The 24,274-nt window shown below is 42.2% G+C and overlaps 4 protein-coding genes across 23 annotated transcripts in view; 3 read left to right on the forward strand and 1 right to left on the reverse strand.

The window, feature by feature from the left end:
• The window catches only part of kiaa1217 (KIAA1217 ortholog), a 77,379-nt gene extending 73,292 nt beyond the window's left edge, over nt 1–4,087 (forward strand). For 10 of the 11 annotated variants that reach the window (XM_077554886.1, XM_077554887.1, XM_077554888.1 and 7 more), the window contains one exon: nt 1,596–4,087. In XM_077554886.1, the coding sequence (XP_077411012.1) occupies nt 1,596–2,093 (498 nt within the window). In that variant the 3' untranslated portion in view covers nt 2,094–4,087. The remainder of the gene's footprint in view (nt 1–1,595) is intronic. The other variant, XM_077554892.1, reaches the window with a different exon arrangement.
• An 892-nt stretch (nt 4,088–4,979) lies between these two features.
• On the forward strand, nt 4,980–16,915 carry nphp3 (nephronophthisis 3). 2 transcript variants are annotated; one of them, XM_077555154.1, is made up of 27 exons: nt 4,980–5,674; nt 6,364–6,489; nt 6,554–6,704; nt 6,819–6,971; nt 7,127–7,260; nt 7,343–7,494; nt 7,557–7,713; nt 7,775–7,849; nt 8,783–8,953; nt 9,027–9,130; nt 9,220–9,334; nt 9,411–9,554; nt 9,615–9,712; nt 10,585–10,687; nt 10,763–10,845; nt 10,914–11,031; nt 11,105–11,269; nt 11,337–11,431; nt 11,513–11,635; nt 11,728–11,917; nt 12,944–13,185; nt 13,720–13,795; nt 14,138–14,265; nt 14,341–14,581; nt 15,671–15,796; nt 15,874–15,989; nt 16,137–16,915. In XM_077555154.1, the coding sequence occupies exons 1-27, from the start codon at nt 5,351–5,353 to the stop codon at nt 16,303–16,305; spliced, it is 3,879 nt and encodes a 1,292-aa protein (XP_077411280.1). In that variant the 5' UTR covers nt 4,980–5,350; the 3' UTR covers nt 16,306–16,915. The 2 variants fall into 2 exon arrangements, with proteins under 2 accessions (XP_077411280.1, XP_077411281.1); XM_077555155.1 differs by lacking the exons at nt 15,671–15,796; nt 15,874–15,989; nt 16,137–16,915 and having other exon boundaries at nt 14,351–14,498.
• uba5 (ubiquitin-like modifier activating enzyme 5) lies at nt 16,889–19,927 on the reverse strand. Of its 3 annotated transcripts, none has more exons than XM_077555164.1 (11): nt 19,460–19,927; nt 19,316–19,361; nt 19,154–19,243; nt 18,857–18,966; nt 18,670–18,756; nt 18,513–18,597; nt 18,327–18,431; nt 18,101–18,228; nt 17,882–18,017; nt 17,214–17,402; nt 16,889–17,137 (listed from the first exon to the last, which is right to left on the reverse strand). In XM_077555164.1, the coding sequence occupies exons 1-11, from the start codon at nt 19,606–19,608 to the stop codon at nt 17,057–17,059; spliced, it is 1,206 nt and encodes a 401-aa protein (XP_077411290.1). In that variant the 5' UTR covers nt 19,609–19,927; the 3' UTR covers nt 16,889–17,056. The 3 variants fall into 3 exon arrangements, with proteins under 3 accessions (XP_077411290.1, XP_077411291.1, XP_077411292.1); XM_077555165.1 differs by having other exon boundaries at nt 16,889–17,134; nt 19,460–19,806; XM_077555166.1 differs by lacking the exon at nt 19,460–19,927 and having other exon boundaries at nt 19,159–19,243; nt 19,316–19,347.
• acad11 (acyl-CoA dehydrogenase family, member 11) overlaps nt 19,789–24,274 on the forward strand; it is a 28,444-nt gene continuing 23,958 nt past the window's right edge. For all 7 annotated transcript variants that reach the window (XM_077555160.1, XM_077555156.1, XM_077555158.1 and 4 more), the window contains exons 1-12: nt 19,789–19,897; nt 20,039–20,168; nt 20,234–20,333; nt 20,645–20,770; nt 20,846–21,007; nt 21,251–21,415; nt 21,487–21,628; nt 21,719–21,840; nt 22,513–22,619; nt 23,125–23,239; nt 23,488–23,565; nt 23,638–23,776. In XM_077555160.1, coding sequence (XP_077411286.1) covers nt 19,882–19,897; nt 20,039–20,168; nt 20,234–20,333; nt 20,645–20,770; nt 20,846–21,007; nt 21,251–21,415; nt 21,487–21,628; nt 21,719–21,840; nt 22,513–22,619; nt 23,125–23,239; nt 23,488–23,565; nt 23,638–23,776 — 1,402 coding nt within the window. In that variant the 5' untranslated portion in view covers nt 19,789–19,881. The remainder of the gene's footprint in view (nt 19,898–20,038; nt 20,169–20,233; nt 20,334–20,644; nt 20,771–20,845; nt 21,008–21,250; nt 21,416–21,486; nt 21,629–21,718; nt 21,841–22,512; nt 22,620–23,124; nt 23,240–23,487; nt 23,566–23,637; nt 23,777–24,274) is intronic.

Genomic DNA, 24,274 nt, shown 5'->3' on the forward strand with positions numbered 1-24,274 from the left:
TTCTTTGACCACTTCTTAACCTCACTGAGTCCTGTTTCCTCTCCTGTAAAAAAAAATAAAATCCTCCAACTCAACTCACCCCATCCTGACCTTCTCACAATCAATCCTGGCAGATGAGTGACGGTCTGTAATCTTGTCCAAAACCTTCTGAACGAGCTCCTGCTGCCTCTTCGGAGGACCTAACAACTCCAACTAACAAAAGGAAGCTGAAATGATGTCCGGTCCCGTCTAACCTAAATTGCATCCTGATTCTTGGTAACATCTCTGTTCAGTACGGGTGGGACAAAGGTCCGAGTAGGTACGGTGACACTTAACGGGAATTGACTGGCAAGTAAAAGGAGTTGAATCAAAGGCAACTGGACTACCTAATTAACCCTGGAGAACCCAAGAACCCTTTTCTTCTTTGGAAAATTATGATTATACATTAAATGACTGCTATAAGTTCACTGAACACCAAAATGTATTTTTTCAAAGTTTTTTTTTTAATTTATTTCCTAATTTAGGATTAGGGCGAAATTTGACCCTTTGGGATTTAGGGGTATCATTTCGAAAAATCTGAATAACAAAAACTGTCAGTAAACTATTTAGAATTTAAGAAAAATAATCAATCAAATACACAGCCACATTGAACAATATAATTTTTTTTGTTTTATTTGTTGCATTTTAGCCATCTTGTCACCACCACTCTGGCTCATGTAAGTGCAATATTCATCCACTAGATGGCCCCATGCAGGGGTCAGAAGTGGCACTCTGGACTTTTGAATTTAAATTTGTAAAAAAAAAAAATTGGTCTTTGTTATTTGAGTAGCAGAATTTATAGGGGCCAAATTTGACCCTGTGGGTTCTCCAGGGTTAAAAAAAACCACACACACACATCTATTTTGTGGAAACCCCCTCACAGTTATAAGAAATTAATTGACGCCCCTCAATAATGTTTAGAATTACCTACGTTTAGTAAATATACCCCAAAACTTAGATGCCAAAGCACTGATATCATTTTAGACTCATTATCATTAAAAATAAGAACACCTTAGAGCTAATTCTGTTTCACTACTTCGCTAAACTTTACAAACATGGCCGTTCATAATCGCATTCGATTGGCATTGAATTCAAAGTGGTAGTTTGATATTCACAGAGAATGCTGTCCAGCTTTCGAGAAACTCGCGGCGCTAGCAATGCGAAGCTAGCATTAGTTGTAAACAAGCCAACGTTAGCCGCAACGTGCTAAGTCTGTAGCGTTAATCACTCGTCCTACTGTGCGACTCAATTGAACAGTTGAAAGTTTTCGTTTTTTGGAAAGTCCAATGCAAATCAAAAATCAAAAATAGTCCAGTTGCCCTGGTTTCAAGCACATGAAAAGAATATGATGACATTCATTGTTTAGCGCTGATTTGTATTTATTCCCACCCCTGCTGTGTCTTCCTTCATGTAATCCCTGTTAGACATGTTGTGTTCATTATTTGTTGTCTCGTTAGATCATTAGTCTCCACTGTTATGTTCCTGTTTGTAGCCTATAAACTTTTTGTATGTGTATTGTTTGACTTTTTTATTTTTCCTTTGACAATCAGTACATGTTTTGGCATCTGTGTTCACAGGCTAACGGAAGTACTAAAAGAGTGGGAGGGGATCATAAAACCACTTCCCCCACTCTACCCGTCTCTAAAATCCCCGCTTTTTATCCTAGCGCTACTAAAGTCAGCTCAGACGCCGCTAATCCCGCTAACCCTCCCCCTTCCTCCTCCTCCTCCTCCTCCAAGTCCTCCCTGCCACCCCCCCAAAGCGCCCGCTCGGCCCCCCTGCCCTCCTCGCACATCCCCTCCCTGTCCAACGGCTCCCTCAAGCCCCCCTCGCAGCACGCGGCTAAAGCTCTCTCCTTCTCCTCGCAGACCCCCAACGGTCGAGTGCACTCTTCCTCCTCCTTCTCCTCCTCCTCATCCTCCTCCTCCTCTACCTCCCCCTCCCCTCTGTCGCCTTTGGGCCCGGGCGGGAAGAGCATCCGCACCATACACACCCCCAGCTTCACCAGCTACAGGGCCCACAACGGCGGCGGCGGCAAATCCTGCATCCCGACAGCCTCGGCGGCTAAGGAATAGCCCCCCACTTTAGCCACTGCGTCATCCCCCCCCCCCCACCTCTTAATTTCTCTTGTGAAGCAACAAGTATATTGTACTTGCCTACGTCTTTTTTTTTTAGGGTGGGGGGGGGGGCACTCTATCGTTACTGCATTTTCATTCATTAGACTAATCCTTTTTTTTTCCCACTGTGGGCTCTCGTGCTATTGAAAAGTCTTTATCAAAAAGTCTCTTTTCGCATCGAGACCACACAAAATGGCCGCTTCAGAGCTGTAACAGAAGAAATGGCCGACTGGTATTTGATTTCTGAGCCTTAAAACGCACCTCTTAACTCTTTGACTGCCAAAAACGTTAAATAACGTTAAGTAAAATTCTATGGTGGAGTGCCAAAAACGTTAAAAGACGTTTGTTTCAAAACAGAGGTGAAACTAACCATTTTCTATTGTTGATTACTGAAAAACGGAATAAGGTAGACACAAACTTTTTTTTCTGATGAAAGATGAGAGTCCAATCTTTCATTTGGTAGTATGTGTGTTTCCATAGTCCAAACACATAATTTTCTGTGGACCTTGAAAGATCAGTCAAACATGCTTAAATCGGCTGGCACCCACGGCATCCCTTTTCTGAAAACGTCTGGCAGTCAAAGAGTTAATGACACACACATTTGAAATCAAAAGCATCTTATTCACCCGAGACGCTGCTTAATAAATGTGTGCAAAAAGGCTACGTTGACCGTTTAGCCGGTTGAATTGTGAGATCACGTTGAGCTTATCGTGCTGCATAAGTTGAAATCTGGTTGTTTGGTTGGAAGTTACATTGGCAGGCGCTACTTTTTTCTGAAGGCCCAGGGCAGATTTCGATTGACATGGCAGCATATGGAGGCAGAAATCCGATTGGACAAATCAAATTCAACATCTCGTGCAGCCAATAGAAATGCTACAAAATTAGGAAAACACATTTTGGAGAATAAATTAATACAATAGTCCATAGAACAAATATTGAAATTTATAGTCTTCCTGGCCCACTCCTGACTTTTTATTATTATTATTATTATTTAATTGGGCAGTAAAAACGGTGATTAACACCCTCTGTTACAGCTCTGATACTATACAGTAGTGCCAGTTTGACTTTGTCCAATTCCGCCTCAGTTTATCCTACTTTGTATAGTAACAGTGTAAAAAAAATAATAATTATACGGGCAGTGTGAAAGGGGCTACTACCTTAGTATCAGATGTACTTTATTACACAGACGGTGTACAGATTGTTTTATTTTTCGTACCAGAGCTTTGGATAAGCGTAGTATATTTAATTTGTCGATGTTTATTCACCCTTGTAAATGCCTTGTATACAAACGGAGTATTTTCTCATAAAAAGTGAATGCGTCTCAACTGCCAACATTTTTTTTTGGGGGGGGGGGGGGGCGGGGGGGTAGAAAAAGAAGCACCACGCTGACTAATAACATAAGTGTGCCTATTTGCCAAAGTTGTCCAAGTTTGGGGGGAATTAGGGGAACACTCGCCCGTGTACTGTCATGTAAACCGTTCTCGAATCAAAACAGGTGTACAAAACAGTAAATGCCTCTCAACTAAGACAATAAGTAGTTTTGTTAATGCACCAAAGTTTGTTGTTATATGCATGCCTATCTTTAGAAGAGTGGTGTAAAAAAAAAATAGAAGAATGTTTGCACAGTTGGACCATGTAAATATTTTCATTTCTCTTCTTTTTTGTTTTTGTAAAGCTTTAAGTCATATCGCCATGTTGAGTAGCAGCAGACGTTGAAGCCTGCTTGTAAAGCAGGGGTGGGAAAACCTTGTTATGAAAAGCCTCAAAAACATTTACACACAACGCTTGGCGTCTGTAAAACCAAGTAAGGGTTGCTGGATGGATCGTTGATCATCACATCTTTTTTGTTTGTTTTTTTTCCCCCGTCATTTAAAATAGAAAAAAGGTTGCCCACTCCTGCTTGAATGTGAGTTTCCATGTTTGGATTTTCTGAATAAAAAGGTTGAAAACAAGTGTGTGCTTGCTTGTGTGTTATTGATAAAGAAAGATTGTTTAGGAGTAAAAATAAAAATCATTTGTGCTACCAGGAACAGGTAAGAAAATAGCTATCAAAAAGTCATTTTTTTCTGCTATTGTTTGCATCTTAATGCTGCCATAAAAACAGAACAGCGTAATTTCAACTAAAATCTCTGAGCAAGGGATTTATTTGAATGATTTTGTCCTCTGCATCAGAGGTTTCTAATATTTTTTTGTCTCGTGAGTTAAAAAAAAAAAAGTACAAAATATTAGAAGCACATAATCAGTTTGACTAAATTGAAGAAACGTTGTAATATATATAATTTAAATAATAGCAATCTAATTGGCTAGGTGTCAGTTGTATGTCAATGTGGTCCACATGCACCTGTACAACTCAAAATATATATATTTTTTTAATCTTTTAGTGGGAAAGTACTGTAAAAATAAACCACTGACGTGGTTGCACAAGAGTGCATACCGTTTTGTCATTTGTCCCCACCCCAAGTTGGAACTGGGGAAAAGTGTACTAAAACATCCGAACTTTATTTTGAGTTAAGGAAAGACACTTTTAAATGTTAACAATTGTGTCCTGACTACCATTTAACAGGAGTTTTAATATGATTGGTTCATATTTAATGATAAGGTGTATAGACGTATGCAAAAATCCTATTGTAGTTCATTTTTACCAAAATCTATGAAAAGATTTAGGATTTCATTTTTGAGTTGCACAAGTTAAATGACACTTAACGGTGAAAAATATTTTTGAATGATTTATCTATTTTAAAACCCAAGTCAACCAATTTTTTAAAAAAATCGGTTGCATTAAAGTATTTTGTTTTCGACTTTTAGCTGATTTGTCCCGTACGAGACACCGTAGGTACCGCTTGTTACCAAGGTAGCCAGGAAGAAGCTGCGAAGGAATGTTGCTTACTTTTACGCGTGTCAAAAGTTCCGTTTATTCCAACTTCCCAAGCTTGACAACTTTTCCAACATTGTGGCGTAGTTAAAACTAAGACCCTATCATCTTTTAAATGTGTTTTCCCTCGTGTCGTTACAGTTTTTTTTCGTAAGCCATCCTCGAGATGCTAACGCTAGCTAAACCAGCAACAGGTTAGAAATTAGCTATGCCAATTAGCATGTAGCATAGCGTTGCTTTGTATGTGTGGACTATTTTGAAACAAGGCTTAATTTAATGACATTTTTACGGCTACAACTCGAGCTATACTCCCCGAAAAGGCTAACAGTCCCCCTTAGCCACCATGGGCACGGCCTCCTCCCTGGTCAGCCCCGGGGAGGTGATCGAGGATGGCTACGGGGGCGAGGGCGGCGAAGCGTGCGAGATCCCCGTGGAGGTGAAGCCAAAAGCTCGGCTCCTGCGCAGCTCCTTCCGCCGGGGACCTCGGGCGATCGGGGCGAGCTTCAAGTCGACGGGCTCCGTGGACCTCGAGTACGCTGCCGAGTACGAGCGGCTGCGGAAGGAGTACGAGATCTTCCGCGTGAGCAAGAACAACGAGATCACATCCATGCAGAAGAAGGAGGCCAAGTTGGACGAGGAGAATAAGAGGCTGAGGGCTGAATTACAGGTACGGTACAGCTACAGTATCATGCAGACATGATAAAAATACACACATTCTGTACTTAAGTTAAGTAGAAGTAGAAAAAAAAACTTTTTTATAAAGTCCAAATGCACTTTAAGAGCCTTCCATAGTTAATTAGTTCCATCCATGTGTGTGTGTGTGTGTGTTTTTAAAGGAAAATAGCACTCTGTAATGTTCTACTTAATAAAAACATACCACAGTAACATAATTAGATAGAATGTAAAGAATAAAGTAAACCGGTTATGCATCTGCTCCTTCTCATGTGCCCGCCTTGGCCACCAGGGGGCAGTATAATCCAGTCATATGCTACAGACAAATTAGACAAAAAAAAAATCAATAATATTGATATGAGTGACTCAGTTTTGAGTATTTGTGGATACCGAGTCCCGATCTGATGAAATTAAAAAATGAGAGTGCATCCAACCTGACTCATTTGTCTCAACTTTTTATTTGAATAAAAATATCCTGACATACCCTTATTAGCTATTATCTAGTGCAACCGTTTAAACAAAATAAAATGTATTTTTAAAGTATAACATTGGTGAAGCACAAAACAATGCAAACAAATTAGATTTAAATGTAAACTCCACCCCATATGATGCAAGGTCAGTTTCACTAAAAAAGCATCACACTGAGAAAATCTGCCATTTTGCTTTTGCTCTATGTGACCATAGGCTCTACAAAAAACCTATCAGAAGATCCTGAGAGAAAAGGAGAGCGCCTTGGAAGCCAAGTACCAAGCCATGGAGAGGGCTTCAACCTTTGAGCACGACAGGGATAAAGTGAAAAGACAATTTAAGGTACGTATCAATAATTCAAATATTCTCCGTCATGCTTATCGTCTTCGGTTCGTCCGCCGGCCAGATCTTTCGGGAGACAAAGGAGAAAGAAATCCAGGATCTCCTTCGTGCCAAGAGAGATTTGGAATCCAAAATGCAACAACTGCAAGCTCAGGGCATCCAGGTTTACTTTCCCAATGATTCCGATTCAGACGACAACCAAACAACTGTGACCGGTAAAGCCCTCACACTTTGGAATACAAAAGCTAAAAAAGTATAACTGCCGCCATCTTGTGGCATCTGGCAATTTACAACTGACAATTGTGGCAATTTACGTTTCATGTCCGCAGCCGCCGGCACCCAGTGCGAGTACTGGACTGGGGGCGTGCTGGGAAGTGAGCCCTCTATGGGCAGCATGATGCAACTGCAGCAAACCTTCCGGGGACCCGAGTTCGCTCACAGCCTCATCGACGTCGAGGGCCCCTTCGCAAATGTGAGCAGAGGTAAGTTGGAGAGTAGATTGTCAGATTTGGAAAAAATGGGCAGGTAAGTACTAATGTCAGATACTTAAAAGGTAGAATGCTAACATGCTAATGCGGGTTGCTAACATGCTAATGCATGCTGTGAAAGCTTTTCCATCTTGATCAAATTTGACTAGATGACTGGGATGCTGCGGTGGCCAGCCTGCTGCAGGTTTCACCTCACGTGCCTCAAGCCTTGTGGAGCAACACGGTGCGCTGCTACTTCATCTGCACGCCGGAGACCAAAGCCGAAATGGACATCTTTACCAAGGTGCTTATTATTCACGTGATGAAACCAACCCAAGTAAAGAAAATTCTAAAACGATCTGTAAATGGTCTCGCCTTGGACACAGAAACACTCTTTAGTGCTGAGGAGACTGTGTGAAGGCCTGGGACATTTCTACCTCAACGTGTGCTTCCACGAAGACAACGCCGCCCCCGCGCGCAAACAGGAGATCGAGAGGAGCTCCGTGTGCGTGCTGCTCCTCAAATCCGCCGTCAACAGGTAAAAACGCGTATACCTCCCGCTTCCGTTTGAATCTCCGGCTAACGTGACTCTTGTCACAGCTCCGTTTTGGAGGATTGCGAGGAGGCCTTTGTGAAGAATCCCGATGGGCATCCTTTAGTGCTCTACCTCAGGACGGAAGGGGACGGGAACTTGTCCGGGCCAACCAGGAAACTTCTGGAAAGGGTCAACGCTGCGGACAAGGCTGCTAAAATAAAGGTGCAGTGTGCGGGAACATAACAATTTGTATATCGAATACTTGTATTGAACATGTGAGCAGGTCTTGGATCATAGCGGTTCGGCTGAAGATGGGGCCAGTCTCATTTCTGCTCAGCTGGAGAAAGTCATCAAACAGGTACTTTCCATTAGGTTTTTAAAAGGGGATTACGTCAAGGCACTCTAAGGGGGTACGTGAGATTTTAAAAATACATTTAAAATGTAGCATCTATGCAAAAATCCTTTAAAAAATAATGATTAAATTATCCAAACATTTCAGAAAAATGTACGTTCTCAAAATGAACGTTAGATTCAGTAGGCTATTCAGTCCCCCCCCCTTAAACAGAATGGTTTGACCCAACCTGTCATGTGTCGCCTAACATCACCTGTCAATCATTTCAAAACTTTATTTAAAATTAAGTTGGTGATTTCTTTTTGAGAACATATCTTTAACTCATTCACTGCCATAGACGATTACAAACGTCAAAAAATCATTTTAACCATTTCTATTAGTTAAAAAAAAAAATCTACTTTTGTTAACAAGAGTATGAAAACCTAGAATTTTTTTGAATTATATTATATTGAAGTCATGCGATTAATTACGATTAAAAATAATAATAATCGCCTGACGCCCCTAATTTTTAATAATCATCTCATCAGGTGATTATAATTTTTAATTGTAATTAAATGACTTCACTAGTAATTAATCACAAATTTTATGTCTGTTCTAAATGTACAATAAAAAAAATCTAGGTTTTCATACTCTTGTTAACAAAAGTGGAAGAAAAATGTTAAACTAATAGAAATAGTTCAAATGAATTTTTGATGTTTATGAGCCGTCGATGGCAGCGAATGAGTTAATATGACCCAAATGGAGGACACGTAATGTTGCAAATTTTTGAGCGCACAAATCTTGACTTAAAATGATTTTTTTATTGTTAGTTATATATTTCACTTCCAAAGTTGAATAATAATCAGACAACGATGATTCAACCTTATTTTAAGTCATTTATGTTTTTCAACCAAAACTACTAATAGTGTTAAGGTCACATTCCTGTTTTTTTTTGTGTAGGAGTTGCTGGGTTTGGAAGGAGCGGACGCTGACCCAAAGGACTCCGGTTTTGAGGAGTGTCGCGAGGAAGACTCGGGCGACGTCCTGTGGGACCTTCACGACGAGCAGGAGCAGATGGAGTCGTACCAGCAGGCGTGCGGCAGCACCAGCTCGCAGCTCGGGTTCCAGAAGGTCAACTTCCTTTCTTCTTCCTTTCCTTCTTCTCCACCACGTCAGTCTGAACCTTTTGTGGCGTTCTTCTCAGTATGTGGACCGGCTCAACGACATGATCGCCGCCCCTCCTCCGACGCCGCCTCTGTTGGTGTCGGGCGGCCCAGGTTCGGGAAAGTCACTTCTCCTCGCCAAATGGTGAAAAAAAAAAAAATTCGGACCATTTACTTGTAATGTTTGGAAATGTAAAATGTGGAAAGCGCTTGAGCTTTTGTTGTCCCGTGTAGGATCGAGCTGCAGCAGAAGCAGTCCCCCAACACTTTGTTCCTCTCACATTTTGTGGGGCGGCCTTTTTCCTCCAGCTCCGAGCCCGTCCTCATCATCAAACGTCTCACGGTCAAAGTACGAAATCCCTTCCTGCCTCTTTTGATTTGTCAAATTCAAACCTCACGTTTGCTCTCCGACTGACGTTTCGTAGCTGCTGCAACATTTCTGGTCCATATCGGGTTTGTCCATGGAGCCCAGCAAGATCCTGGAGGAGTTCCCGCGCTGGCTGGAGAGGCTCTCGGCGCGCCACCACGGCAACATCATCATCATCATCGACTCCATTGACCAAATCCAGGTAATGGCGTGACTTCAGTCCGAAATGCAAATCTTCACTTTTTTTTTTTTTTTCCCGCAGCAAGCAGAAAGACACATGAAGTGGCTGATCGACCCGCTGCCCGTCAACGTCAGGGTGGTCGTGTCTGTCAACGTGGAGACGTGTCCTCAAGCGTGGAGGTCGGTCCGACGCATCACACATGGAAGATATCTGTTAATTAGAAAACGAGAAAACTTTTTCTTTTTTTTTGTATTTGTGTTCATTGTGTGAATGCTGAATGTTATTCTACCTTTATTTTCATCCATCCATTTTGTGAACCATTTATTCCTCACAAGGGTTTTATTATTATTATTATTATTATTACAGATTATTATTATTATTACAGATTATTATTATTATTACAGATTATTATTATTATGACAGCGTATTGTTGCTATTATTATTATTATTAGAGCTTTTTATTCCGCCATATTTTGTCCTTCAACTGCTTCTACTTCTACATTTCTCGACCAATTCAAACCCTTCCAACTTCAACATATTCCAAAAATTTACGCTTCACGGGCTATTAGTTTTCTCATTCCTAGCTTTCACAAGAATTCAAACACTTTGTCATGCAAACGTTGAGGCGCTTCACAGTGCAGATGGACAATGACCCCGAAGTATTCACTCTCTAAAAACGGTTGGGTCACAAATGGACCGATCCTCTACTTGGGTCAATTTGACCCAACTTGAAATGGGTCTTTCAGTGTAAAACAACTCTTAAATATTGGTCAGATCCTTTATTTGGGTCAAAAAAATTTGGGGTCACTTTGTATAAAACAACTCGAAAAGTTGGGTCACATTGACCCATGAAGTGGATCGGTCCATTTTTGATCCATAATTGGGTTACTTTTGACCCAACTGTTTTGAAAGCAACCAAAGAGTAGTTTATTTATAGATTTTCAGTTTAAAGAACAAATAACACCCAAACTGTCCCTGTAATGGTTTGGATACGATACTCCAAAAAAATTGCTGTCTTTTTGCGGCATATTTAACGTGGCACTCTCTCCAGGTTGTGGCCCACCCTCCACTTGGACCCGCTGAGCCACAGGGAGGTCTGGAGCATCGTCAACGCCGAGTGCCTCAGCGTGGACCTCCAACTGACCTCGGATCAGGTTAGCGGCAACTTACTTATACCACATGCGTCCATTTTTGTTGCCACGGCGGCGACTCAAGTGTGTTTCCTCCAGGAAAAGAAGCTGCTGAAGCTCTGCCGCTCTGCATCGACTTGCAACGCTTTATACGTCACGCTGCTCGCCAGGATGAGCACCAGGTTCTCTTATTCAGGATTTGGAGGAAAAATCAGGATGGGAATAACATCTTTTTTTTTTTTTTTTGTAGTGGATGGTCATTGGAGAAAAGTCTGCAGTGTCAGGATACCTTGTCACTTTACCGCCTGGCGCTCAACATGACGCTGGATTCCCTCGGCTCGGACAGAGAGCGACACATCATGAGAGAGGTGCCACTTGCAAGTTTTTGGCGGGAAATTCAAATGCCTAACACGACTTTTGTTGTTTTTTTGTCTCGTGTAGATACTCTGCTTCGTGTATTCCAGCCACAACGGCGTAAGTGAGTCGGAGGTCCTCGATCTTTTCCCGGAATTGGAATTTCCCGCGCTGGCGTCACTGCTTTTTGGTCTGAGTCGACTCCGCGTGGTCACCGTCCACTGCGGCCTCATCCGATTCCAGCATCTGCAGGTACATGGACACTTTATTAGGTACGCATCAAGGCAATCGGAAGCGGAGATGACTTTTGTGTTACCAGGCATGGGAAGCGGTGCGATTGGAGTTTCTGAGCGGAGGACGCGGCTGCGCTGCATACAGAGAGAAACTGATCCACTACTTCAGCCAGCAACTCGGGTGCGCAGACGGCCATCTTTGTTACTCTCTTTTTTTTATGTGCCGTTTGACTCATTTTCATTGCATGTGTGTTTATGCTAGTCATGATGGCGTGACGTGGCGCGTCGCCGACGAGCTGCCCTGGTTGCTGCAGCAGCAGGAGGACAGGACCAAACTGCAGCTCAGCCTTTTGAACCTGTTTGTCTCCCAGAACTTGTACAAGAGGTTTGTGACCCATTTCGGGAGAAAGTGCTCGTGGATACATTGTAAAATGTATTAGCCAAGGAAGAGGCCACGAAATCCATTTTGATCTTCAGGGGTCATTTCTCCGAGCTGCTGGCCTACTGGCAGTACGTGGGCAAGGACAAAAGCTCCATGGCCACCGAGTACTTCGACTCACTGAAGCACTACGAGAAGAACTGCGATAGTGAGGACAGCATGACCAAGTTGGCCAACTTGTACGAGACTTTGGGACGTTTCCTCAAAGACCTGGGCTTGCCCAGTCAGGTGGGGGGCAAGTTTACAGTTTTTACAATTTCTAATTGCATGACTTTATTAATTGATTTTGCAAGGGCCGCAAAATATTGTGTTCTATTGCTATAAAAACATGGAACCTGCCAAAAGAAAGATTAGAGTCTCTTCTTTCATCAGGAAAAAAATGTATATTTCTATCTGCTTCCATTTTGCAGCAATTAGCATTAGAATATAGCTAAGTTTCATCATTATTCACAAATTTGTTCAAAACACTGGGGAAAGAGCGTTTTGCAACATGGCCCTGGTTGATCTCCTATACTCTGCTGCCACCTGCTGGCCATTTTTGTAATAAATACCATTGCTTCGAGCATTCCCTTCAGAGGCTGCATCAAAGCCTTCTGTATGCTCTAGCATAAAAAAAAACATATAAATATGTCTTTGGGCGCATGGTAATATTTAAAGCAAATGAGTTAACATAAAAGTGCAAAAAAAATGTTAAACTAATATAAAAATGGCTGCATCTTTTAGTCATTGATAGAGTATAGTATGTATAATAATTCATAAAATAAAGTTTAAAAAATGTACTGTAAAAAAATGATATTGATGTGTGTTGAGGTCATTTTTCTACCACTAGATGGCATAATTGCATATGTAAGACGTTGGTGACAGCTCAGTGCATTTTACTTTTCATTTTAAGAGCTATCAAATTTTTAACATGAAGTAACTTGTGAAATTATGCACATTTTTTAGATTATAAAATACAACTTGACCCCAGTCTCCACAAACATATGCATTATTAATAAATGTATTATTGCTAAATTTTGACGTGGATGTGTCTGCTGCGTTGTGACTGGAATTCCCCCAGGACAGGCTTTCCAAGTAAGGGACGGTCATTAATCACGCGTTTAAAAACTTAGTGGCGTTAAAGGAACTTTAAAATTAACTCAAAATTAACACACAAATTGTGGACACCCCTAATTAAAAGTCACGATTATAGTACGTTTTAAGTTCATCCGTATTTGTGAGAAGTCACCTTTTTCTCCGTCTATTCCCTGCCAGGCCGTTGCTCCTCTCCAGCGCTCTCTCGAGATCCGAGAGACCGCCCTGGATCCCGACCATCCCAGCGTGGCGCGCTCCCTGCACCAGCTGGCCGCCGTGTACGTCCAGTGGAAGAAGTACGTTAGCGCCGAGCAGCTGTACAAGCAGGCGCTGGAGATCAGCGAGAACGCCTACGGGGCCGAGCACGGCAGCGTGGCGCGAGAGCTGGAATCCCTCGCCGTGCTCTACCAGAAACAAAACAAGTACGGTGGTCCTGTTATTGGCTATTTACTCATTCAATCCCAATGACGTATAAATACGTTTTTTATACTTTTTATACCAAAAACGTACATGTTTTTTTATGGTAGCGCATACAGAAGGCTTTGATGCAGCTTCTGACCTGAAGAGGTCGCTTAAAGCAATGGTTACTACAAAAAACAGCCAGCAGTTGGAAGCAGAGTATAAGAGATCAACCAGGGCCATGTTGCAACAAGCTCTTTTTCCAAGTGTTTTCACCAGGTGTGTGAATAATACTGAAACTTTGCTATATTCCAATGCTAAGGAAACCGATATGATGAATGAAGAGACTTCTTTCTTTTGGTAGGTTCAATGTTTTTATAGCAATTGAACATAATCTTCTGTGGGCCTTGCAAAATCAGTCAAAATCCAGTAAACCAGCCGGGAGCGAAGGGGGTTGCTTCAGTGAAAATGGCTAGAAGTGAATGAGTTAAAATATTGCATGCATCATTATTCCAGCTGAGGAATCTTTTTTTTTTTATTATCATTATCATCAACAGGTACGAACAGGCGGAGAAACTCAGAAAGAGGTCCATGAAGATAAGGCAGAAAACGGCTCGCCAGAAAGGCCATATGGTGAATATACAAATTCTACTATATCAACAACAGCACCATTTTATTTTAGTTACCTTTCAGGACCCTCAATTTACAATCGATGATAATTATAAGTTCAAGTAAATTAAGATGTGTACGTTATCTGTAGGTTATAGTAAAATTTATACTATAATGAACAATAAAATAAAAATAAGTAATTGTTCGAATGGGTCTAATGCAAATATGTAAAACATGCAGTCATGGAAAAAAAAGACTATATTCCCATTGGGGAAAAAAATAGGTGGACATATTATTACAATAATAACTCTTACATAATTACAGTTCAGCACTGGAAAATAAAAAATGGTGTCCTTCTCACTGCAGTATGGCTTCACTCTGTTGCGACGCCGGGCCCTCCAGCTCGAGGAACTCGCACCCGGGACCGATTCTGCCGACTGCGCCCGGACCCTTAATGAACTGGGTGTGCTATACTACCTCCAGAACAACCTGGAGTAAGTTTCACTCGACAACATTTACATCCTCGGAGAACCTTCCGCTGCCTCACATCCGCTTTGCGTTCCGACTAGCGCCTCCAAGGTGTTCTTGACGCGCTCGCTGGAGATGCGCCAGCGCGTCCTGGGCCCGGAGCACCCCGACTGCGCGCAGTCGCTCAACAATTTGGCGGCGCTGCACACGGAGAGGCGGGACTACGAGGCCGCCGAGGAGATGTACGAGAGGGCGCTCGACATCCGCAAGAGGGCCCTCTCGCCGGACCACCCCTCGCTCGCCTATACGCTCAAACACTTGGCCATGCTCTACAAGCGCAGGGTAAGGCGTGAAAATTCTCGAGTCCTTCATTCCGCCCATCGTCAACTATGGAAAGTTGAGCCTTATCCGCACAACTCCTTCCAGGCATGGGAAAAGGAGCTGAGAACAAAACCGAGAGAGCGTCCCATACCATTAAAATGAATATTGGAAAAAATAAATGCCTTACCTCAAATACAATCCACTTTTATTTCCCTTCAGTAAAAGTTGTCTCTGGTACTGGCTAGCTTTAATTACAATTACTGTAATAAAGACCCCATTTTAAATAAACACCTTACTTCAAATAAAAAAGCTGCTACACTCTGCAGCTAAGTAAATAGACTTAATAAGTAGCTAAAAATTATACTCAAATACTAGCCCCGACTCAATTAATATAAACTAATCAATAAAAACTTGCTACCATTAAGCAAACAAACTAGGTGAGTTAGCACTTATATATAAAAAAAAATTTTGCTCTCAAATAAAAAATACCTTTCTTCAAATAAAAACCTGGTATCCACCAAACTCCCTCATCTATTCACCTCTGCTTTTAAACACACCATGCTTAATCTCCATTTGAACAAATAAATGCCTTACCTCAAATAGAAGCCTCCTTATTCCCCACCCCCAGGAATAAAATACAGGTGGGGTCACAAAGTAGCTGCACTGTAATAAAATTCTCTATTGAATATGCTGAAACCGTAACCTGAAGGTGTAAAAGATGCCTCAATTAATTGTCGGTAGGAAAAAATAAATGCCCTACCTCAAATAGACGCCGCCTTATTCACCACCCAAAAAATGACGGGGTGTCATGACTCATGAGGAAGCTGTAATTATTACATTTTCTACTTCACCACCCTACGCAAGCATTTACAAATAAAAGCCTCCTCTCAAATAAATACCTTATTGTACTTCAGAGAAAAAACAGTTAAATGAACTATTCACAGTATCAAAAGATTAGAATAGCCTCAAATAGTAAACCGTACTTTAAAAGGCGGTCACTTAAAAAAATAAATGCCTCACCTCAAATGGGAAGAAATTAATTGTTGCTGTATAAAATGTTGATTAAGTGATAGCTAAATAATAAATTGAAATATATATTGTATAATGCAGGGTAAGCTGGAGAAGGCGTTACCCCTCTACGAGCTCTCACTGGACATCCGGGAAAAGAGTTTTGGGCCCAAACATCCCAGCGTGGCGACAGCACTGGTCAACCTGGCAGTCATCTACTGTCAACTGGTGATCTCTCACGCCAATTATGGCTTTCAATATTTTAGTTTGTATTTTAGAAATTATTTTTTGTGTACGTTTGTCAGAAGAAGCACGGCAAAGCCTTGCCCCTCTACGAACGAGCCCTCAAAGTGTACGAAGACAGCCTGGGACGCTCGCACCCTCGCGTTGGGGAGACGCTCAAGAACCTGGCAGTGCTGAGGTATGAAACCTTTAAAACAAAAAAAAAATTATTACCTCCGCCAAGCAGTGAGAACTTAAAGTAGCAGTCTACTTGCATCGGGGACAGAAGAGGCGCTCGGTTAAACGTCTGCCATTTTATCTTCGCATGACGTCCTCCATTTTGCAGCTACGAGGAGGGCGACTTCGAGACGGCGGCCGAGCTGTACAAACGCGCCATGGAGATCAAAGAGGCGGAGCCGTCCTTGGCGTGCGGTAACGCGCCGTCGCGGCACTCGTCCGGCGCCGACACCTTCAGCCTGAGGGGGCCCGCCCCCCTTCCTCAAGGCCCCAGGTGACCCCGTCGCCCCCCGCCGCAGGCACGCTAGCACTTGGGGAATTATATTTGCACACAAAGAGCCTCATGTAGGAATTTGGAATAGAATTTATTATTATTTCTGGGAACAGTATTATATGAACAGTGTTAACAAGTGCTACAAAAAACATTTATGAAAAATGTGACTTTGCCAAATAGTAGTTTATACATGAATTTAATAATAGTTAAGTTTTGTATGATTCTGTCATGGCTAACGTCAGTATATAAAAGCTTTTAAACTCTTTAATGATATTTTTAATATGACAAATATGACTGTTTTACAATGTTAAAAAAATACAATTGGTTGTTTAAGAAGTCAAATTCTAGTTATTCGCTAGCATTCCTGAGGGGCAAAAAAAGGTTTTAGTTGCCCACATTTGGGCTAAAAAAGATAGAATTCATCTTGAAATGTCCTGTTGCATTAAAGCACTTGATGTTGGATGGCAGGTGGCCTCATAATAAAATGGAATTATCCAAATGCAGTGCAATTATACTGTTTGGCTTTAAGTGTTTTTTATATGTATGTATTGTAATGTGTTGAAAAGACAATCAATATTCCACATGTATTCCTGCTAATAAATACTTTATTGAGATGTTAACAATTGTTACTGAACACCGCGACCTTATTTCATGCATATTCAACCTTCTTTTTTTGGTGGTCAGTCATCGGATGTTATTCAATGTTTGTCACGATAATTGCCGTATTTTCTGAATCAATTTGCCCGCCGTGCAACCTACAACTCTTTCATCTGAGCCATCAGCTCCTCCAGGCTCTGCTCCGTGTCTTCCACCATCTCGCCGTCGCCCTTATTCTGCTTCCGACGGGGAAAAAGAAAATTAGAAATTGACAACATTCAAACCTCATCGGTAATGGTTGGGTGGGGAACTGACCGCCACTGGGAAGGTGTACGCCAGGGTGATGCCTTTGGGGAGGTTGGCAGCGGCGGCCGCCGCGGTCTGCGTCTCCTCGTTGGTTTCCTCTGACACCAGTTCGATTCCCCATTCGTTGTCCTCGTGAAGCACCTCCTCTTCCTCTTCCTGGACCGCCGCCTCCGTCTTGGGTCGCTCTGCTTCCTGCTTCTGGAGGGACAAGCAAGTGGGACGCCATGTTAGCACTGGCATGATTTAAGATGGATTCGGATTGTATGGTTTAAGCAGCACAATTCAGATTTTTTTTTTATTAATTAATTTTGCTCTCAAGTGGCTCAATTAGGATATGTGATATTTCTATTTACACAAAAGTAGGGCCAGACCAGTTAATCGGCAGATTTCTTTTTTTTTTTTTTTTTTTACATTACAACATAATACAAAGATAAAGACATTCAAACACCAAATATTTTATTAATTGTTATCAGATTTTTAAAAATTCCCTCCCTAAAAAATCAGTCTCTCAAATACTGTTCACATTTTGTCTAAATGTGTTAGTGCGCACTTCTCCTTTGCCGAGATGATCTAAATTCATGTGCAGTTAAGTGAAATGTACAAAAAAAAAAAATCCGTTATAGGTCATAAATTAGAATTTGAAACATGCAGTGTCAATCCAGCGAGTTCATTTTCACCTTGTACAGTTCCTGCTGTCTCCTGCAGTGGCGGTCGTTGCACTGCGGGTTGGGCTTCATGGCCATGCTGGGGAAAAAGTCCTGCATGGCGTTGTAGCCCAGGTAATAACTGACCTGCCCAAACTTCAACAAATACCTGCAACAACCCGACAAAGTCACGATTAACCGACAAAACAAACCTGCAAATGTGATTTCAATCTGAAAAGAGACAGAATTTACTTGAGGACATTCTGGACCAGGATGCCAGCGACGACGCCCATCGTCGTGGGCAAGCTGGCGGCGCATACGCCTTCCCTCTTGAGGGTCTTCTCATCGATGTTGGCTGCCACCACCAGAGGGGGAGCGCACTGTGGAAGAACACGTCAAATACTGACTTGGTAGGAAAAATTGTAGTCATGTGGTGGGAAAAACTCCTGTAAAAAGTGTATTTGTGTGTGTCATTTACAGCGAAGCAGGCCGTCTCTCCCGGGTTGATGAGCTGTATGTGTCCCGACACGGCGTTCTCGCTAACTCCAGACTCCATCCAGGTCTGTCCCAGCTCATTACAAGCCTTCACAAAGAGAAAAGTGCGACGAGTTTACACTAAAGCTAAAAAAAAAAAAACATCTTGGTTGTGCTTGTCACATCTTACTGTATTGATAGCCATGCGGGCCTCAAAGTTGTCCACGCAGCTCAGGACTAAATCCACAGGCTTGCTGTCTTCCATGCCTCCGTGACTGAAAAGGACGAGGAGAAATGAGAACTCTTCCACTGAGTGTGGAGGTGAGAATGAGAGGGGAAAAAGTCACCTGAGGCGCTCCATGAAATGGTTGAAATTGTCCAAAGTGGTGATGTTGTAGTTATGCGTCTCAAACGACACGTCCGGATTGATGTTTCTGGATTAGGGTGCGTTCAAGATCAGGTCAGTAAAGGAGAAACATGTCAGCAAATTATTATTACTTTCTTGAATATCCCGATAAGCGATTATAGCGATACCTGAGCGTGTGTTCTGCAGCCTCTACCTTGCTGAGGCCGGCCTGGTGAGGCTGGAAGAAGAGTCTGTTCATGTTGGCTAGCTCCACTTTGTCGTAGTCGAACAGCAGCAACTGGGAAGATGTCAACACATTAGATACCACCTCTATTAAAAATATAAAAGTTTTTGCATAGCTTTTCCCTTGATAAAATTGCAATTCAGCTTTACAGATGCCACACCTGCTCGACATTTGCATTTTTTTTAACGGTGCAGATATCCCTAATATTCTAAATAATAAGAAAATAACTTTGTATTATTACCTTACCGATGCCACACCTAGTGAGCATTTCGGCTGTCACGCTGCCCACTCCCCCGACGCCCACCACGGCTACCGTGAATGTCCGGATACTCTGTCACAGACATTTGAGAATAATATTTAACAAAACGTTCATAATTTAAGCAAGATTTCTAAGACTGCTTACCTCATAATTATCCACGATTCCCATTCGCTTCAGAGCCATCAGGCGACTGCAAGGACAGCAAAAAATCTTGAATGAGTCACCACTCTTCCAACGGGCGCGGCACCCCCAAAACACGTTTATATTTTTATAATCATAAATCATTACCTGTAAGGGTTGGAATCGACAACTTCTGCGCTCATCTTTTCAATTTTGGGTCTGTGTAGTTGCTCGGCGGCGCACTGCTTTTGCTTACACTTGATCAGTTCGTTCTCCAACTCCCTCACGCGGAGCTTCAGTTCCTCCACCGTCGCCATGAGAGCTCGCGAAAGCTAACAATTTAAAAAATATAATGAATGGATGGATAAATAAATGCAATCGCGTATCACCCTGACAACATCAACAATTGACACTGAAAAGTACACGTCTTCACAAGTCCAATCAGCGACCGGGATGTGTTATAGTATAAAAAGTTCGTGCGGAAATGCGAGCGGCTCCAAATTAGTTCCTATCTATCCTATCCATCTATGCCTGTCTCGCCACAGCATAATACTTTTATTACGTATTTTATTTAAAATAAAACCACAATAATGTTCGAATACTGCTGTAAGTACAACAATACAATTGCAGTTATTTATTTTTTATATTTTTGTTTTAGTCGAATGTGCGTCGCCATAAATGATTCGACCTAGCCAGTTGGCTAGCAACAGCTGGAAAATAATTAATCCACTTTCTTATCATATAAAGACGAGAAAATGGACGAATTGACTACTCCCGTTCGACCGCAGCATCAATTCGACGAGGACAGACTTAAAAAGTATCTATACGCTAAGTCGTTCGTGTCAAAAGACGACAAGCTCGCTGTCAGACAATACAGGTGAATTTGTTTGGCTCACAATTTGGCAACTTTTTGTCGAGCTAACATGCTAATCGTTTTTCCAGTGCGGGGCAGTCAAATCCAACTTTCCTGGTCCAGACACCATCCAAAAGTTATGTTCTCAGGAAGAAACCCCTCGGTGCTTTGCTACCCGGTGCCCACAAGGTAAAAGTCAACAAATAAAAGCACTACAAAAACTGTACAGGTACTTAAACTGTTGTTTGTAGTACTCATGCTTGTACAGCAGGGGGAGTCATTTTGTTTGATTAAACTATTAATATGAGCCATCACAAAATAAAGGTGTATTGTAATTAAATTTTGTTGAACTAATAAGATTATTTTTAAGCCTCTACTTCTTGTTACTTGATGATGATGGCTGACAATAAATTTTGTGTCACCGGAAATTATAATGTTACTGAACCCCATTTTAGAAATAGATACATAGTATATTTATATAATGTGATTTTTGTCATCAGGTGGACAGGGAATATCGTGTGCAGAAGGCCTTGTATTCTGCAGGATTCCCTGTGCCTCAGCCCCTCCTCCACTGCACCGACATCGACATCATCGGAACAGAATTCTACCTGATGGAGCACGTTGTGGTGAGTTTTCAAAGGTATGCAACATTTCTGAAGTGTAAAGTCATATATTAGGTAATGGCCATGATAACTGAGCAGGGCCGCATATTTCGGGACCTTCGCCTGCCTGGAGTGATCCCGGCAGAGAGGGCGGCCCTCTATGTGGCAGCAGTGGAAGTTCTGGCCAAATTGCATTCACTGGACCTGGCGTCCCTGAAGCTGGATGGTTATGGGAAAGGAGCAGGATACTCTAGGAGACAGGTGATTTACTGCTTAAATATGTAAAAAAAAAAAATTGTTGGACCCTATTTTCAGCTATTCATTGAAAAAGTTACAAGCACATTTTCTTTCCAACTTTATATATTAAATATATAGTTTCCCATAGACTTCCTATTTAGGGTAACTACTTTTATTTTTTTTAACAGCACTGTATATAAGCAGTTAAAAACTAGTAAATTAACAATAATATGTCCCCTCGACTAACATTTTTGGTATATCTTCAAGGTGTCCACGTGGACCAGGCAGTACACGGCATCGTCTCAAAGAGACATCCCTGCCATGAACGAGCTCTCCGCGTGGTTGATGAGGAATCTGCCCGCTGACGATCAGGAAGTCACGCTGGTCCACGGAGATTTCCGAGTGGACAACATGGTATTCCATCCAACCGAGGTATACTATACACCTTCTTATCATGATTGTCATATTCTTTCACGTGTGAAAGACATGTGTGTTAACTTCAGGCTCGGGTTCTGGCAGTGCTGGACTGGGAGCTGTCAACTACTGGGCAGCCTCTGGCAGACCTGGCCTACTTTCTCATGCCTCACTACTGGCCCTTAGGCATCAACGTACTAAGCTCTATGGGTAGTTTGAAAGGAATAGAAGGTCGGAACTACTACAAAGCTCAATATTGAAATCAAACAAAAGACCTGCCTATGAAAACAAAAGCTTCTTCTTGTATGTGTTATTGAGCAGGTATTCCCACAGTGGATGACCTGATGTCCATTTACAAACACGGCCGGGGGATCCCTTCACCTTTGCCGTGCTTGAATTTCTACTTGGCGCTCTCCTTTTTCAAAATGGCAGGAATTGCTCAGGTATTGGTAATTCTGGGTTGTATTGAAAGCTTATGGATGTGCATTACAAGTATGAATTAAAAAAATAATATTTAGTAATTATTTTTCTTGGCAGTAGAACTTGCTATTTGTACTGTGCCCCGTCAACCCTTTTTATGACCAATCTTTGAAATGATCAAACTGACACAAAGCTCAGCCCACATAAGATGGCTCAGGCCCAGAAAATATAAAAATAAAAATCACAATTGGGGATCGCCCATATGTCTATATTCTATAACACCTGCTTCTGATCAGGGCTTATTTTAATGACTTTTAGGGAATTAGGCAAATTACCTAGTAGGAGTTTATCAAAGTAAAAGTCATCCAAGGTGGCTGCTTCAAACCAAAATGTCCGACTTCCTGTTCACTTTCAACCATCTTGTCCTTGAGACTTTTTGGGTTTCCTGTTATGATGGATGCCCACCAAGTTTCGCGTCGATTAGTGAAACTGATTTAAGAGGCAAATTTTTATATTATATTATATTTTTTTTACAACTGAATGAATATCAGGATCAGTCGTGTTGGCGACTGATACATTTGACGAGTCTTAAGTTTCACAATCTAAGCACTGTATGACTCTCACGACATCCATTGTGTTATAATATGAAGGGTCATACCGTATCTCATTCTTTTTCTTTTTGTCTCTCCACCAAGGGTGTTTATGCCCGCCACCTCCTGGGCAATGCCAGCGCCCCCAACGCCGCCGAGTTAGGCCAGTGCGTCGAGCCCTTGGCTGTGTTTGCCCTGCAGCTGGCGCACAGGTTTGTTATCGCCTTACACTTTTTTTTTTTGTGAAATGCTGCACAGCTGTCTCTTTTCAAATTTGACCACGATGAGAAAGTAGACCTTGTTCCTTTTTTTTCCTCTGATAAAGACTTTATCACTTTGCTGTGAGACAAAGCAAGATGTCTGTGGTTGGGGTGTCAGTTTCATGATAAGCAGATAATAACTGCCTGTTGGTCTGACCTTGCCTAAGGAAACATAACCAGACACTATCTTCTTGCATGCCATTCCTTATTAAAATGTATCTCTCTCTCATCATTCTCAAAGTGCTATTCCTGTCTCTTGTTTACCAAAAGGTTAACATGTTTCCCTTGACACCAGCGATAAATGATTGCATTGTCGGGCCGCGCATTAAAGAGATCAGATTCATTCCACCTGCCGTTTGGAGCTTTTGCCAGTAAACATTGGAATCACGTGTTTTGGAATTCCGTATCCAGCTGCGACGGCTGACTTTTGTCTCGCTCGTCTGCCCTCGCCACACAGGCCCCCGCCGGCTCCGCAGGAAGCCGCCGGACTCTTTCTGCAGACGGCCAAGGGGCAGGCGGTGCTCCAGCAGGTGAAGGACTTCATGAGACAGCACGTGCTTCCTGCGCAGAAGGTCAGCGCCGAGACAAAGTGGCCCTTTGTTCGCCCCCCCCCGCCCCTTTTTTCACAATTAAACCTTTGGCCCTAGTTAGATGATTAGCATAGATTCTCTGAGTGAGAGAACAAGACCTCCATTGATTTCGCATATAATACAACATGCCCAGTCATCACCTTTTTGGCCTCGCACCATCACTGTCTCAGTTGTTCTACATGAAAGGGAAGAAAGTAAAAAAGTATGTCATGGCATGTTTGTTTCTGCAGGAAGTAGCGGACTATTACATCAAATATGCTGACTCACCCCTGAGGTGGAACCCCCCCCAAATAATAGAAGATCTAAAGGTAGGTTTTAAAGGGCTCAAAACATTTTTGGTCCAGGGACTCTTAACTGTAAAAAACCTTCAAATTGGTCAGGTGAAAGCCAGAGAGGCAGGATTATGGAACCTCTTCCTTCCGGCGGCCAGCGGCCTCACTCAGCTCGACTACGCCTACATCGCCGAGCAGACCGGACGCTGCCTCTTTGCTCCGGAAGTGTTTAACTGCCAGGCGCCGGGTTAGACATCCCGCACACCTTCACGCCCCGTCAACACTAGCGGCTCATTAAGTTGACCGGGAATGATTGATCTGATGTATTTTGGCCATCTTGAACGCATTGCCTGAAAAGACACAGGAAGTCTGTCATTTGAGGGTCATTTCCTGGGGTCGCCCAAAAACATACATTCCGTCCATTTTCTATAGTTCTTGTCAACGGGATGAGCTGGAGCCTGTACGAGACTCTTGACAAACAACCATTCACGTTGCTGTTTACACACACGGACGTTTTAGAACAGAATTCTCCAAGATTTTGGAAACTGAGAGTTACACATTTTTACATAACTAATTGCTCAAATTACCTGTAATTATATGTCATTACGAATAAGTAATGATTTTCAGCTTTGTGAAGATACTCGTAGTATTAATGATTTCTAACAATAATTATCAACAAGGTCAAAATAAGCATCTGTCAAAATGCTACCAGGAATTTTTAAAATCGAATGATGGGTTGTCGTAG

This window comes from Vanacampus margaritifer, chromosome 20 (genome assembly GCF_051991255.1).
Source record: "Vanacampus margaritifer isolate UIUO_Vmar chromosome 20, RoL_Vmar_1.0, whole genome shotgun sequence".
NCBI lineage: Eukaryota > Metazoa > Chordata > Actinopteri > Syngnathiformes > Syngnathidae > Vanacampus > Vanacampus margaritifer.